The sequence below is a fragment of the Phocoena phocoena genome, chromosome 4 (assembly GCF_963924675.1).
Source record: "Phocoena phocoena chromosome 4, mPhoPho1.1, whole genome shotgun sequence".
Lineage (NCBI taxonomy): Eukaryota > Metazoa > Chordata > Mammalia > Artiodactyla > Phocoenidae > Phocoena > Phocoena phocoena.
Genome location: NC_089222.1, coordinates 143,234,156 through 143,250,953, shown reverse-complemented (window position 1 = coordinate 143,250,953; position 16,798 = coordinate 143,234,156). Strand labels below are relative to the sequence as shown.

Genomic DNA, 16,798 nt, shown 5'->3' with positions numbered 1-16,798 from the left:
TAGGATACAAAGTTAATATAAAAAATCAGTTGTGGTTTTATATATTAGCCACAAGGAGTTGGAAATAAGATTATCTTCTGTGAATAAAGACAATTTTACTTCTTCCTTTGTGATCTCTACTATTTTTTTACCTTGCCTTATCACATTTTCTGGAACCACCATCATAATGTTCAAAGAAGTGGTACGATTGAGAATTCTTGCTTTGGTCCCAATCTTAGAATGAGAATGTCCAGTATTTCACCTCAAGGTACGGTGGTACTTGTGGGTCTTCTTTTGCCGATACCCTTTATCAGCTTAAGAATGTTCCCTTGTATTCCTAGTTGCTGACATTTCTATCATGCATGGGTGTGAATTTTGTTGAACGCCTTTTATGCATTTATGAAAATGATTGCCTGTTTTTATTTTCGTTTTCCTATTAATGTGGCAAAGTGCATGAATTATCTGCTGTTAAACCTACCTTGTTTTCCTTAGATAAATCCACCTAAATCCTGATGTATCATTATTTTTGTATCTTGCTGGATTCAATTTACTAAGATTTTGTTAGGTATTTTTGAATCTATATTCACAATGGTCTTTCATAATTCATAATGTATTTGTCAGGTTTGAGTATTAAGCTCATGCTGGCCCCATAAAATGAGTTGGGAAGTATTTCCTTCTTATCTTTTTTTTCTAAGTTTACATTAAGATTAGAGTTCTTTGTTTGATAGAATGCAATAGTGAAACCACCTTAGCCCGAAACTTTCTTTGTAGGAAGGTTTTTGACAGTAACTTCAAACATTTTAATAGAAATAGGGATATTTAGATTTTGCTATTTATTCTTGTGCTCATCTAGGTAAATTTTGTTTTTCAAGGAATTTGTCTATTTCATCTAAGTTGTCAAATTTGTTGGTATTAATATTAATTAATATTATTCTGAATATTACCTATTTTTCCTTTTAATGTCTGTAGTAATAGCCCATCTTTCATTTCTGACGTTGGTAATTTGTGTTTTCTTTACTTTTTGTTTCTTCATCAGTCTAGTTAGAGGTTCATCATTTTGTTAATCTTTTCAAAGATCAAGGATTGGTAATTTTTTATCTCGTTCATTTTTTTCTATTTTACTTCTGTTAGATGTTTTGAAAGTTTCCCACAGGTACTGAGGGCTTTGTGCATGTTTTAAACTTTTTTTCTTCTCTGTTCTTGAAATAGGATGATTTCCCTTGCTCTGTCTTTAAGTTAACTGACCCTTTCTCCTGCCATCTGCATTTTGCTCTTAAGTCCATCCAATAAGTTTTAATTTCACATATTGGAGTTTTCTGTTTCAGAATTGTTATTTGTCTGTTTTATTACTGTTTTCTTTCCTTTTATTTGCTTCCTTCCGTTCTTTCTTTCTTCTATGATTTTCTATCTTTTCATACATTGTGAGCATATTTTTCTTTACTTCCTCAAGCATAGTTATGGTTGCCGTTTTAAAATCTTTATCCTATTGTTGCAACATCTGGGTCATCTCCGTTTGTTTTTTCTCTTAAGAATGCATGACAGTTTCCTGTTTCTTTGTCTCTTAGTAATTTTGGATTAAATACAGGATAATATATTGTTATGTTGTGGAGACTCTAGATTCTCTTACATTCCTCTGAAGAGTGTTATATTTGTTTGTTTGTTTGTTTTAACAAACCATCTACTTGGTTGGATTCAAACTTCAAACTCTGCCTCTTGAGTGGCACTCAAACCTCAGTCCTTTTATTTTAGCTGGAGTCTGTCCTGCATACACATGGTTCAGAGGTCAGACCAAAATTTGGGAAGAGTTTTTACACAGAATTTGGGGTTCTCCCTGTGTCTCTCTCCTTTTTGGAATTTCCCCTTCACTTCCCAGCTGCTGGGCTTGTCTTGTTCTCTGTATGCTAGTTACTTAGGCTAGAAAGACTGTAGACTTTCTGTTGGGGTTTTAGCCACCACTAGACAATATCAACCATGGCCTACCCTCAGGCAAAAATCCATAAAGATAGCAAATTCACTCTGCTCCCTTCCTCCAAGTGTCAATGCCCCTCTAGGATCTTACAGGGCATTTTTGTTCTGTTTTTGCTTCGTTTTTCACTCCCCATTGCCTACAGGTCATTGTTTTTGTATATTTTCCGGAGATTTCATTATTATATTCAGGAGGGTTGGGTCTGGTGTGAGGTGGCTGATCATCTATATTTTCTTTTTAAATTTTAAGGCTTACTTTCACTCTGGGGCCTCTAATTTATCTGGGAATGTGTTAATATGAGTTGTAAGTTGTGAATCTAAATGTACCTTTTTCTCAATATGGATAATTAAGAGATGCTTGGTGCTGTGATGCAGGGGTCTAAATGTATCCTTCTCTAACGTCAATAACTGATTTGTCCTGATACCATGTACTGAGCTGTCCTTTCTTTCCCCACTGATCTGAAGTATTTTTCTGTTATTATCCAAGTTACCTTATGTAAATGGATCTATTTCTAGGCTTTCTGTTCTGTTCCAGTTGTCTGTGACTCTATCACTGCACCAATACTTCTTTGCTTTAAACACAATTTTTGAATAATCTGATTAGACAGATACCTTCTGATCCTTCTCTTCCTCTTTTTACTGCTTGTTTTTTAAAAGTTTCACTGGATATCTTTGGCCCTTTACCTTTCCATATAAATACTAGGACCAATTTGTGGTGCTTCATAAAAATCTCCCTTAGGGATTTTGATAAAAAAATGCATTGAATATGTAGTTTAATTTAGAAAAAAATGGCTACCTTTAAAATCTAGTGTCTTCAACAAGTGGTGTTGGGAAGGATGGACAGCTACATATAAATCAATGAAATTAGAACACTTGCTCACACCATATACAAAAATAAACTCAAAATGGTTTAAAGACAAATATAAGACATGGCCCCATAAAACTCCTAGAAGAGAACATAGGCAAAACACTTTCAAACATAAATTGCAGCAATATTTTCTTGGGTCAGTCTCTCAAGGCAAAAGAAATAAAAGCAAAAATAAATGAATGAGACCTAATCAAACTTAAAAGCTTTTGCACAGCAAAAGAAATCATCAACAACCAAAAAGACAACCTTCAGAATGGGAGAAAATATTTGCGAATGATGTGACTGACAAGGGGTTAATATCCAAAATATACCAACAACTCATACAACTCAATATCAAAAAACCAAACAACCCAATCAAAAAATGGGCAGAGGACCTAAAGAGACATTTCTCCGAAGAAGACATACACATGTCCAACAGGCACATCAAAAGATGCTCAACATCACTAATTATTAGAGAAATGCAATCAAAACCACAGTGAAGTACCACCTCACACCTGTCAGAACAGCTATCACCAAAAAGTCTACAAATAACAAATGCTGGAGAGGGTGTGGAGAAAAGGGAACCCTCCTACACTGTTAGAGGGAATGTAAATTGGAACAGCCACTATGGAAAGCAGTATGGAGGTTCCTTAAAAAGATAAAAATAGAGCTACCATATGATCCAACAACCCCACCCCTGGGCAGATATCCAGAAAAGAAGAAAACTCTACTTCAAAAGATACATGCATCCCAGTGTTCAGAGCAGCACTATTCACAGTAGCCAAGACATGGAAACAACCCAAGCGCCCATCAATGGATGAATGGGTAAAGAAGATGTGGTATATATATTTAACAGAATATTACTCAGCCATAAAAAAGAGTGACATAATGCCATTTGCAGCAACATGGATGGATCTAGAAATTGTCATACTAAGTGAAGTAAGTCAGACAGAGAAAGACAAATATTATATGACATCACTTATACGTGGAATCTAAAAAGTAATACAAATGAATCTAAACACAAAACAGAAACAGACTCACAGACGTAGAAAACAACCTTATGATTACCTAAGGGGAAAGGGGGTGTGGGAGGGATAAGTTAGGAGTATGGGATTAGCAGATACAAGCTACTGTATATAAAATAAACAACAAGGCCCTACTGTATAGCACGGGGAACTATATTCAGTACCTTGTGTAATCTAAATCTAAATCTATTTCTATTTATGTTTACATATATATATATATATATAAATAAATGAATCACTATGTTGAAACCAGCACAGCTGAAACTAACACAATATAGTAAATCGACTCTACTTCAATAAAAAAAAGTACAAAAAAATGTGGTCTTCTTATCCATGAATAGGCACCTCCTTACTTATTTGGTTCTTTCAGGGGCTTCAGTAAAGTACACAGTTTGTTTATTTATTTAGCCTTCTGTTGTGCTATGAAGTCCCTCATGAGAAGGAATTGTTCATTTATCTGATTTTGCCCTCTCTCACTAGAGTCTGTCACAGTGACCTGCCCATTAGAAGATCTCAAGAAACAAACTTAGAACTTCTGTCTTTGGGTTTTATATTCAATCAAGAATAAATACAGTTCTAATCTCTCTTCTAGGTCCCCTACCCCTAGGGTCATAGGATGTTAAGAGTGGAGGGTCAGCTGGGACATCCAGAAACAACAGATGTCATGTTTCAACATGAGGTACAGACCATGACATCTTAAAAGTAATTTGGACTGTTAGATGAGTCTTAAATTTTGTACTTGTATTGAAGCTATAAAAGCTTCATGAGCAGAGAATTTTGGAGAAAATGACACTTGAGAACATTCAGAGAGAGCTGTTTAGGAGCTGCGAGTCCCTCCCACTCCCATCTTGCCCCAACAGGGAAGGAGGGTGGGTGTGCCTGCCCTTAATCTCAAGCCTGGTGGACAAGGCATAGGGGGACCACTGAGAGAGCTTGGTCCATGCCCGCCATAGTTGGGGGTGACAGAAGGCTCGTTTCTGACTCTTGAGAACTCTAACCTCAAGCAAGGAACAAGATGAGCTGTTAGAATCTTCCTGCATCGCAGAGTTTGTTGGGGCAAAGGATGAAAAATGTTTCTACTTATGAACCAGAGGCGGGCCATGGGGCCTAGGGGAACTCTGTGCCTCCCCTCTAGGGCTTGTACAAGAAGTGTGAACTCTTCTTTTTTAAAAAATAATCTAACTACCAATTTTAAAAAAATTTTTTAAATTAAAAAATTTTTATTTTGGCCATTCTGCACAGCAGGTGGGATCTTAGTTCCCCGACCAGGGATCAAACCCAGGCCCTGGTATATATCTGAATATATATAGGTACCTGAATATATATACAGATACACAGTCATAAGTCTACAATACAATTATCATGCTACCACTAATTCCTTTACAGCATCAAATGAAATCAAATTCAGAATTTTGAATTTAATGATAACATGGAGCTTAAAGCTTCAGTTCCTGACAACTAAGTTTTGTGATTTTAGGGATCGTGGGATCACCTGAGTTTTCATCCCAAAAGGAAAAGAATCGGTCCCCACTGAATGGGAAATGAAAGCAAAGACACTTAATGATGCAATCCCACAGGCCCTGTGTGGTTACTCCGCTCACTGACTACTGATTAGGGCCTGCAATGGCCTGAATGCTTGTGTCCCTCCCAAACTCCTGTGTTGAAATCCTAGTGCTCCATGTGATGGCCTTTGGGAGGTGATGAGGTCATGAGGGTGGAGCCCTCATGAATGGGATCAGTGGCCTTATAAATGAGGCTCCAGAGATCCCCAGCCCCTCCCGCCATGTGAAGTACAGATGTCTCTGAGCAGGCAGGCCCATCTATGAACCAGGACAATGACCCTCCACAGAAGGCCTCAGTGCCATGATCCTGGGCTTCCAACCTCCAGAGCTGTGAGAAATACGTGTTGTTTATAAGCTGCTCCATCTGTGGTGCTGTTACAGCAGCCTGAACACATTGAGACAGGGCTGGATATTCACACTCATACCCGCATGCACACTGCCCGCCAGTGCACAGGCATGCACGTCAGAGTGTGACGGACCATGACACACTCATGTTTGCACCCCTTGGCTTTGTGTCTGTTTCCAGAGCTTTAGAGAGCGCCTTGCCAGTGCCCCAACAAAGCCACAAGCCAGACTCAAAAGTGACTGCCATCGGTGAGGGGCTGGTTGAGTGCCCTCTTGGCGGGTGGCCTGGGACCCCACACCTGCTGTCCTGGCATAATCGCTAATAGCACCTCATACTCTCTGAACAGGTCCCAGTTTGGACAACTCACGACACGGTCACCTCCCTTGGGCCTCCCCTGGCGTGGGCTGCTCCCTGCCCTGGCCTATGAGGCCCTGGTTGGGAAGTGAGACCGCTGCACTTCCCTGCTGGTCAGTGTGGCCCAGCCTCCCCAAGACAAGGAAATTGGAATAAAGGACCCATGGGGATTATTTGGGTGACGTGTGGAAGCGTGGGAAGGGATTCAACAAGCACGTGGTGATTGATTATAGCCTGTGATTCATAGGGGCCAACAATCACATGTGCACGGTGAGGACAGATGCAGGGGCCCGAGACAGGGGTGGAGTCACAGTCTGCACAGCAGGAGGGCCAGGGTCCCAGGCGGGGGGCACTGGGCACTGGGCACTGGGCAGAGTGCATCCAGTTCACCAGGGGAGGGTCAGGGTGGGGAAGGCGAGGGTCTCTTTTCAAAACAACTGCCGAGATTTTTAGCTGTGTCCTCCCCTCCCTGCCCCTCACCCAAGAAAGTACAAGTTAAAATAGACCCTCAGAGCTGGGTGTCTCTTGGGGCGACCATAACAAAGTACCACAAACTGGGTGGTTTAAACCACAGAAATCCCTTCTCCCACAGTCTGGAGGCTGGAAGTGTCAGCGGGCTGGGCTCCCTCTGAGGGCTCGCCCCCATATCCGGGCTCCTTGGGTCTGCCCGCGTTCCTTGTATCTTAGCTGTATCTCCCGGTCTCGGTCCCCAAAGTCAAGGGCATCTCCCTGCCTGTCCATGTTCACATCGTCTCTTTTCTGTGTGTCTGTCTCTGCATTTTCTCCCCTCTTATAAGGACACCAGTCAGATCAGACCAGGGACCCACCCTACTGCCGCCTGACCTCGTCTTAACTGAAACACTTACATCTGCAACAGCTCTGTTCCAGATAAAGCCACGCTCTGAGCTTCCAGGAAGGATGTGAACCTGGGGAGGACACGCTTGTATACCCAGCACACCTGCAAGTCATTCAGTGACAGCGGCTTGATTCACAGGGAAGAAGTGCACGGTGGCTTTTATCCAACTTGGCTGGCGGGAGGATGGGGTCCCCGGGGTCTCCTGCAGCTGCTGGACTTTTGTCCTGCCCCGCCTGTACCGGGGGCTCTCAGGGACCACCTCTGTCTTCCATGGCTGTCCTCCTGGGACACAGCGCAGGGCCAGGGGCTGGCGTTCGTCAGCTCCAAGTGGAGGCACACCCAGGTGCCACCTCAGTGGCTGCCAGGCCTCAGCTTCCTGCTGGAGCCCGTCCAGCTGCAGAGAAAGGCCGTCTGGGTCCAAAAGGCAGGGCTGTCCACGAGGGGTCTGGTGCCCCTCGGCCGGGCACATCCGCTCCCGGCTCTCAGCTCTGTTTACTTCTGACTTATCTCTGTTCCTTTGGGTGCCCTGGTCATCAGCTGACTTGTTCTTGGGAACATTTCCTTGGTGTCACAGCACCTGGGACTGACGCAATAGCTCCAAACCCGAGGGAGCCCTCGACATAGAGGCCACTGTGGCAGCATCACCGGATATATACCTTGAACTGGACGCTGCTTTCCCTGAAACCCCCAATGGCTGTCACATGTCCCTGTATGTGGTATGATGGGCGCTGGCCCAGGACTGGGGGCAAGAGATCCAGGGTCCATGAGGGGCGTATTCGGGCCCATAACCTCCGTCCGGACTCAGGACCCGCTGTCCTCTACCCCTCCCCTACAGCTGGTGCGCGATACATGTTCACAACTCTAAGCCCCCCGCTTGTCCTCAGTGTAAACCAGGAGCCTCCCTGAATCGGTCCATGGTTGCGTCCCCAAAGCATACACACTCAGGTCCAGCTCCTCAGGAAGGGTCGGGCTGGAGGGAACTCGGTACGGAACACAGAGGGCAGGGCCACACCCAAGGCAGCTGCAGAGCGATGAGACAGCTGGTCAGCAGGAAGCTCCCTGGGGAGGTCTGTGGCCCCAGGGCTACCCTAGGAGTGTGGAACAATGTGACTTTGTACCTTCCATCTCTGTGTGGCTCTCTGCCAGCTTGAGTAACCCAGAGGGACGATATTAGAAAGCTGAGGGGTGACATGGAGTATGTGGCCCTGACTGTATTTTCTGTGAGGTGGTGAGTTCACAGTGACTGCCTGGAACATGCTTCTGACCTTCATCCATCTGTGAACGCCTCCTCATCCCTCAAGACCCAGTGCAGATTTCACCCAGGCTGAGAAGCCTGCTGGGCAGCATTCTGCCAGGTCTTGTGGCATCATACCACAGTTCACACTTCAAGGCTGGTCCGCCCTCACAGGGCTGTGGGCTCTGAGGGCAGGATCCTGCCTGATGTCCTCAGGGCCCTACATTACAGGTCAAGTACCAGGCCTGTGATCACGCTCGGTCCATGCTTGTTGTATACGTGCCAGGGGCCATGCATCCTGCAGATGGGAGGCTGCAAACCTAGCGCTTGGGGCCAGACAGCCTGCTTCTTGGCCCTCGCCTTCCCTGGGCACCAGCATACAAAGACCAGGGAGGGAGGGATGCAGGGTAGGCTCCCAGGACGGCCCAGGCAGCTCTTCACCCTGGTCTCTGGGAGCGCTGGGCAAGCCATCTGTCAAGGCTGAGCCAGGACAGGTGACCCTGGGGCCTGCCGCTCTGGCACTGGTGTTATTTCATTCCCGGAACTTGAACTCCCCCAGGGGAACGCGGATGGCTATATGGGCCTGTGCGCTCTGGAGGGCAGGATGGGCTCTCTGCCCCCATCTTCTGCCCCTGGCGGACGGCCCAGGGTCCCCAGAACAGAGCAAAGAGCACACACACGGCTGAACTTCCCCCAGCAACGTGTGCTCACTTCTCGAGGCTCCGAGGCCGGCCTCACCCTCTTCCCTCTAAGAAGCCTGTGCTCCGTGCCCCCCGCCCCCCTTCCCACAGCTGCCACTTCTATCAAGACCTGGAGTCTGCGAGGCTGGACCCTCTGCCGTTGTAGCTGCTGCACCGCAGCTGGCAGGTGATCAGGCGTGACCCCAGCACCTGGTTCGGGCTCACCAGCTCAGGCAAACCTGCAGATGAGGCTGTGTGTGATAGGCAAGGAGCTGGGGCACCGGCGGGAAGTGAAGCATCCAAGGTCACACAGCCCCGGACTTGGGACCAGGTCTCGCGGCTTCATCATTGTAACGGTGACCCCCGTCTCCCTGTGAGGGAGTCTTTCAGGATGGGGCTCTGCCCCCTTGTTATTCCTTCCTCAGCCCCAAGCCCCAGGCTCCTGCAGCGGGGTCTCTATCCACATCCACCGAGTGAAACTGAAGCAGACCATCAGGCAGTGGCTCGTACTGGCTGCCGGGAGAACTCAGTGGTCTCCCAGCCACCTGCCCAGGCAGGCAGGGCCCAGGGGTCCACGCCGGTCCGGCCCTCCAGGTGATTCCAAGGGCAGCCAGGCGGACTCCCTGCCAGGGCAGCCTTCAAGTAACTGCCCCTTCTAAGCCCATTTCTGGGGATCTGTGTTTTCCTGAAACCTGGTCCAACCCCAGCCTGGCCTGGCCTGGGGTACTATGGGGAGTGGGAGGGCGGGGGCTGTGGCAGCAGTCTGGCCAGAAGAGGCTCCCAGGAATTTCCCCTGCGATGACATAACAATCATGCCATCTGTTAGCTGGGACGACTCTCTCCCTCTGGGAACAGAGCGAGTGACATGAAAACGATGCGGAGCCTGCTCTGTCTCCAAGCCTTGGAGCGGGGAGCAAACCAGATGTGGGTGTCACGGCATGTGGATTCCCCCAGGGCTCACTGGGTAGGTAGCAGGGCCGGGCCAGGGGAGTCACGAGGCGGGACAGACTCCCCGTTCCCAGTGCAATCACAGTCTGGCCCTATGGGTCGCTCAGGGGAGGACAGCTCTGAGGAGGAACCCCTGGGTGGTTCCTGGGTGGTCCCAAGAACCCCTGGGACCCCCTCCAACACTGTAACCCCGCCTGGGGATTAAAGTGTGGCCAGCAAGTGGGTCCGCCCTGGGATGGTGTACAAAACCTACCCCGCGGTTCCTGGGTCAGAGCCGAACAGAGAGAAGAATAGCCCAGCCAGGAAGGAAGCCTGAAGAACACACGATAGCTGGACCCCAGGTGCGCCCTCTCTCCCCAGTCAGCCAGCTGCAGGGTGGGGCGGGTACCCTGAATGGAGAGTGGAGACCGCAGGGTCCCACAGAGGCAGGTTGAATCCCAGCTCCGCCGGGTCCCCTAGGTAACCTTTGACAGCCGTCCTGTAACAGAGAAGAACAAACCTGACTCCATGCGAGATCTGTCCCCTCAGCTCTAACCTTTGTGCTCTGTGCTTAATCATGTTGCCTCTTCACCTGGGTACCGGAATGTCACCTATGGGCTGAAATATACATAACAGCCCTTTCTCAAGGCTCTGCCTCCCAGCCTTGACCTTTAAAGGTAAAACCCTTTTCACTCACATAGGGATAAAAAGTTGCACAATAGAGAATAACCCTTGTCTTGTTGGAAGGTTACAGGAACGCCGTGACTAGACCTACGTGGAAGGCTGCAAGAACAGGGTCTGGGTCTGGCGGCACTAAGAAGTTTCAGGCAACCAGCCATGCCCCCTCCCCTTTTAGAATAAAAGAAGCCCGGATTCTAACTCGGGTAAGATGCTTCTTTGGGACACGAGTCCACCATCTTCTCGGACTCCCAGCTTTCCCAATAAAGCTGCTCTTCCTGCCCCAACCTCTCTCTCGATTCATTGGCCTTTTGTGTGGCCAGCAGTATGAGACTGGATTCAGTAACAACATTTTGAGCCTTGGTGTGTTCCTCCAGAAAATGGGTAAAATTATACCTGTCTCATTTAGGTATGCTGTTATAAAATAATTTCCAAGATATAGCCTTCACTTAAAAAAAAAAAAAAAACCAGCCAGCAGGGTAAGGTGTAAATTCGTTTTTGTGTTAAAAATGTGCTTCAATGTACAGAGAACATTCTGGAAAACACCTAAGAACGTGTTAAACATGGACAGTGCCACACAAAAGGGGGAGAGTCTTCTGTACTGTCTGATTTAAAAATCCTACTGCAGGGACTTCCCTGGCGGTCCAGTGGTTAGGACTTCGCCTGCCATTGCAGGGGGATCGGGCTCGATCCCTGGTTGGGGAGCTAAGATCCCACATGCCTCCTGGCCAAAACACCAAAACACGAAACAGAGACAATATGGTAACAAATTCAATGAAGACTTAAAAAAACCAAACGGTCCACGGCAAGAAAATATTAAAGAAAATAAAAACCAGCTGCAGGTATTATATTTTTATGAAAATGTATTGAATAAGTTTATTTAATACATTTGTTAACGTGTAGCTGATGATAAAAACAATTTTTTTGTTGGAGAAAAGCAAAAAAGAAAGAAAAGGAGCTTCTACCTTTCAAGAGTTGTGAAATCTGCACGCACCGCATACCGCACTTGCCCCGTCACCTGTCTTTTCAAGTACCCGAGACTGGTCTGCGATTATGCGGCCTGGGAACTCTTGTCGCTGAGCAGGAACTCTGGTGGCCTGCTGCTGGGTGGGTTGCAGGATTGATGCCCAGGCCTGTTGACCCTGCCCTCCAGCCCCACGCTGAGCCTTTATCCTTTTCTTCCAGCCAGGCTAACACAGGCAACAACACGACCCTGCTCCCTGACAGAGAGGTATTCACAGGCAACTGGAATCTGCTACCACCACTGGCTTACTACCAGAAAGGTGGGGTCGGAAGCAGCCTCTCCCCTTTGGGATGGACGATGCTCTGGGGGCTGTACCATCCTGTGCAGGGAAGAAGCAGGTGGGGCTGGACCTAGAGGGAAGGGCTCCCCAGACAAACAGAATCCAGAGTGCCTGTGTAAACACAGGGGTATAAAAAATGAGTCTTCTCGGCAGACGTGGCATGTCCTCTGAGCCGACGGGTCCCCAGAGCCCGCCCGTGACCATGGAGGCCAGAACATTCTGGCTGCTGGTGATGGTCCTGCCCTTGGTGTCCTCCAGCTCGACTGGGCAGTACGTGAGTCTGTGTGAGTACTGCTCTGACCTCCTTAAGGAGGAGGGACCGGGTGGCGGGGTGGGAGCACATGACAAGGGGACGGGACGTGGGAGAGCCAGGCTGGGAGCTTCCTGTGGCTTGAGGAGAGTGACCAGGTCCCTTAATAATTTAATAATTGCCATTTACCAGACACACACATTTTCTATCAACAGCTCTGCATATTGGGTCTTGCTGTCCCCATTTTACAGACAAGGAAACTGAGGCTCTGAAAGTTTATAACTGACCCTCTCGGGCAGTGTAGAAATTAGGATTGGAACCCAGGTGCACCTGGCTGGCAGCCAACATCGAAGCCCACTATCCCACTGCCTTCCTTGCTGGAGATTTCCGAATTACAATATAGGTCTTTGTGCGTTATTCTGGCACATTCGTAAGACAAAAAGAAAAGACAAATGAAAACGATCACATTTTCAATACCTACAATCTGCTCCATTAACCAGAGTGTGAAGAAATTAGGGTGTGGAGCTTCCCTGGTGGCGCAGTGGTTGAGCGTCCGCCTGCCGACGCGGGGGACGCGGGTTCGTGCCCCGGTCCGGGAAGATCCCACATGCTGCGGAGCGGCTGGGCCCGTGAGCCATGGCCGCTGAGCCTGCGCTCTAGAGCCTGTGCTCCGCAACGGGAGAGGCCGCAGCAGTGAGAGGCCCGCATACCACAAAAAAAGAAAAGAAAAGAAAAGAAATTAGGGTGTGGCAGTTATCTGCTGAGAGGTCTCAAACTTGTCACCCATCAGAATCACCTGGAAGATTTTTTAAAACTCTTAAAGCCCAGGATATGCCAACTATATCAGAGAGTCTCTGGGTGGGAGGAGGTATCAATGGTTTTTTCAAGACCCCCGGCTGATCCCAATGTGAGCGAAGTTTGGGAACCAGTGGAATGAGGAATTATGAATTGGCAGCCGTAGGAGAGGATTTGAGATTTCACGTGATTTCTATTTTCCTGAGGACAAATCCAGTTTAAGAAATGAGGCAAAGTGGACTTTTGCTGAACTTCAGACAAAAAGACTTACTTGGAAAATGAATAGTAGAAGCCCAAGGATGTACAGGGAAGGCTTGACGGGGGGTAGGGAGATACAGAAAAGAAGCAGAAAATAGTAAACATTGCGATTTTCTCTTTTGAATGCCTGCCTTCTATTATACTCCTTTTGTTTTAAGGGGGAGATTTTGTTGATAAGACAATAAAGGGGAACATTGTTTCCGAGTTCGGGGGCCCTGGATTCCCAGGGGTACCTGCCAGCTGGAAGGAATCCAGGCCCTATTGACTTCCTGGCAAGGTGCTAGGAGCACCCAAGTGAGAGACACCAGCCAGATCTCCGACAGAACGTTTCTCTTTAAACATTTACGGGAAGAGTGTCCTCGCCAAGCAGACAAGCACAGGTTATGGGAGGGGTGAGATCACAGCCTTTGAACTCAGGAGCTGGGGGAGGGTAGACCGACCCCAAGCCAGCAAGGGCTCTGACTGGGCTTTGTTTGGGACAGCGCCGAACCAGTGCCTGGTCCCAGCCAAGGACAGGGTGGACTGCGCCTACCCCGACGTCACCCCCGAGCAGTGCGTCAACCGGGGCTGCTGCTTCGACTCCAGCGTCACCGGGGTGCCCTGGTGCTTCAAGCCCCTGCAGGAAGCAGGTGAGTCAGCCCCACATGCACGGGGGACCTTTCCGGGCTCCCAGGAAGCCACACACACCTGAGCCCTGGGTGGGACCCCCCGCACCACGGCTGTCAGTTGGCCGAGGAGGTCTGTGCAAACTCCAATCATTTCGGAAAGGTATTCAAAGCCGAGGCCCTGTGGAGAGGGAACTAGTTCGGAGAGACATGGACAGTGCGTAGGTTTGGAAAGCTGGGCGGATTTCAAGGTCATTTTCAGCACACGACCCCTGCAGAGTCTCTGTCCTTTGTGACTGGCGACATGCTGGGCTGGAGTCCTGGCACCTCTCCCCACCCTGCCATCCCCCACCCTGCCCCCAGCACGAGGTGTTCACCCCTCCATCGCTGGAGTAGTGGGGTGCAGGGCAGCCCCTGGGGAGCCGCGTGTCAGGGGCAGACTGCACAGGTGATTTGCCTCTATGCCCCACCCATCACATGTGCGACGTGGAGGTGGCCGTGAGCCATCTGGCAGCCACGAGCCATCTGGCAGCCCCGGTGCCAGATCACCATCTACGATGAACGTAGCTACCCAAGGCCCCTTCCTGGAACGAGCACCCGGGGGGCCCCTCTTGCGCTTCGTCCCCGGGTAACGACGAAGGAGGCCGCGTCTCAGCCTGATGTCGGCTCCCTAATCAGCGCGGGGCCCCTTCCCACTGTCCAGGGTCTCCTCCCCTTCCCGGCAAAGCCGGGCAGAGGTCCAGATAAGGCTCTGGGCCCAGGAGGGAGAGTCACCCCTGTGCTGGCCGTCCCCGCTCTGCCGGCTCCTCGGCCTGCGACGACACTTCTTTGAACTCTGGCAGTGGCCCTACCTGGGCCCGTCTCCGGTGCCGTCTGCCCCGACGACCTGGGTCCCCGTGGGGCATGTGGCTATTCTCCCGCGAGGGTCGGGGGGAACTCAACCCTTCCCCAGGGACTTGGTGTGGAAAGCAGCAAACGGCGCTGACCTCGGGGCCTGTCTGGACCTGGAGAAGCGGAGCAGCGGGTGGGCAGGCACGGGATGGCTGAGGGTAACGCATGTCTGTGCTTTGTTTCCAGAATGCACCTTCTGAAGCCATGCTGCTGCCCGACAGCTTGGGAGGGGGACTCTGCCTGGCGCTAGCGCCTCTCCTTTTCTATCACCTGCTCCCGGCAAGCACTGCCCCTAATGTGTGAGGCCTGATGTCTTAAAGAATAAAGCTCCCGTACTCAGCATGAGGACACGTCTTCATTCCTGAGACTTTCCGCTGTTGTGTTTTATTTCTACCGAGTCACACTCTCCCTTCTCAGCATTTCACAGACGGGAGCGGTAGAGGGTGTCTTAGCATCTCCCAGCAGAGGGTCTCCCCCAGGCCTGGGGAGGAGGGAAGGGTCCCAAAGTAGCTGACCTGATGGGGAGGGCAAGCCACCTTCCAAGTGTCACTTGAGAAACACCGTTTCAAATGTAAGTTCCAAAAAAAAAAAAAAAAAAAAGATTATTAATGTCTTTCCTGGCGAAGAGAAAGCTAATAAAACCATCTTACCAATTGGCACTTTTTGGTATTTCTTTATAAGTCAAGTTTACCATCTGTGACAGCTTGGGTGGCCTTCTTTTGCTTTTTTCCTCTGAAAATGGATGCAGCTTTGTGGATACATGAACAAATGTCACGACGAACACTCATGAAGTCTTAGTAACCCCAAGATGGAGAGTTGTCCCCTCCCTCACTCTTGGGGACACGCAGCTCTCCGTGGACACCAGGACGGTTTCCAGCCATCCAAGCTGAGCGTCCTGCTCTCCTTCTGCTGACAGGACTCTGTTAAGGTTGCACAGACGATTCTACTGATTCTCCCGCAGGGCTTGTTGACGCGGCACGCATGGGGCGGGGCAGAAAGCAGCGCAGCCTCCGGACGGGGGGTTTCTGGGTCTGAGCCATCCTTCCCGCTGGAAAAGAGACACTGGCTCCTTTTCGAAACAAAAGGCTTTGTTTTTAAGCTTGCACTTTGGGCCAGGTCTCTCGAGTGAGATCCTATGAACATCCTAGAAGTGAGATGTTATTCCCTTTGTTGTAGGATAAGTAACTCATCCCAAAGCCCCTGCTGAGGGGGCAGCACCCCAGAGCCCACCCAGGGGAGGCCTGTTACACTGCGATTTGTCACGTGAGGTCTGGTTGGAGGAGATAGAGCCCCTCTGAGGTGCACGTGATTCCCCAAGAGCGAGATGCCCCGCCCGCTCCCTGAGCACTCTCACGCCCTCCACCCTGCGAGAGGGACTCCATCCTGTCCTTCCTCCCTGACGGCCGAGTCCGTAGCTCTTCGCGGCGTCTGCCCTCATGCACTCGACTTGTCCGCAGAGTCCCACCAGCGCCTTCCCCCACCCGCAGGTCCCCGCTCGCCCTCCACCCCCAGGAGGACCGGGCATTCAGTGCACAACCCCATGGGGTGAGGAGGGAGCGGAGGCTGGGGACCACCCTCCACCCCAGAGGCCCCAGCATCCCAGGCCCCTGCACCCGCCCTTCTGGATGGAGCTCAAGGCCCGGGGAGCTGCTATCTCCCCTCACAGACGCTGCTGCCACCACCCACCGTAGCTTCCGTGGTCAGATCTGAGCCACTGCTTCTGTGTCAAGGCCACCGACACCATCAGGGGAGACGGTGCTCACCCCTCACCCCCAGGCCCCAGACGGCGGCTTCTGTTCCCTTGCTGGCGGTTCAGGGCCCCGTCTTGAGTGTGTGCTTTCCCGGGGGACTTGGGAAGATCCCGGGCCAGACTCAGACACTGGAGCGACCTTCATCCCTGCTGAGGAGGATCATCCACGGTGGGGGGATGGGGAGATGGGCCTTCATCTTCCCCTCCTGGGGCGCACATGTTTCTCCCCAACCTTCGCTCCGTCGTTCGTGCAGGGGGCAGAGGGGGTCATTGTGCAAGCCGGGCCCCGTGTGCCCTGGGGTCCCGGTGAACGTGAATACGGAGCGGCACACCCTCCTTTAGTGCCCACTGCTGCTGTACGCATCTGACTTCCTTTAATTCCCACAGCAGCCCCGGACGATTATCTCCATTTTTGCAAGTGAACAAGCAGAGGCACAGAGAGGTTAGGTCAGGACCCCACGGTCACACGCAGTGCAGGGAGATCTGGTTCCA

At 49.9% G+C, this 16,798-nt stretch overlaps 1 protein-coding gene across 1 annotated transcript; it reads left to right on the top strand.

The window, feature by feature from the left end:
• Window positions 1-11,926: 11,926 nt before the first annotated feature.
• Window positions 11,927-14,788, top strand: LOC136122546 (trefoil factor 3-like). The gene is made up of 3 exons (XM_065876629.1): window positions 11,927-12,041; window positions 13,543-13,689; window positions 14,743-14,788. The coding sequence occupies exons 1-3, from the start codon at window positions 11,960-11,962 to the stop codon at window positions 14,754-14,756; spliced, it is 243 nt and encodes an 80-aa protein (XP_065732701.1). The 5' UTR covers window positions 11,927-11,959; the 3' UTR covers window positions 14,757-14,788.
• The last annotated feature ends 2,010 nt before the right edge of the window (window positions 14,789-16,798 follow it).

Coding starts and splice junctions, on each gene's coding strand:
- LOC136122546 (XM_065876629.1), top strand. CDS start 11,960: ATGGAGGCCAGAACATTCTGGCTGCTGGTGATGGTCCTGCCCTTGGTG. Junction 12,042..13,542: donor TGGGCAGTACGTGAGTCTGT/GTGAGTACTGCT, acceptor TGTTTGGGACAG/CGCCGAACCAGTGCCTGGTC.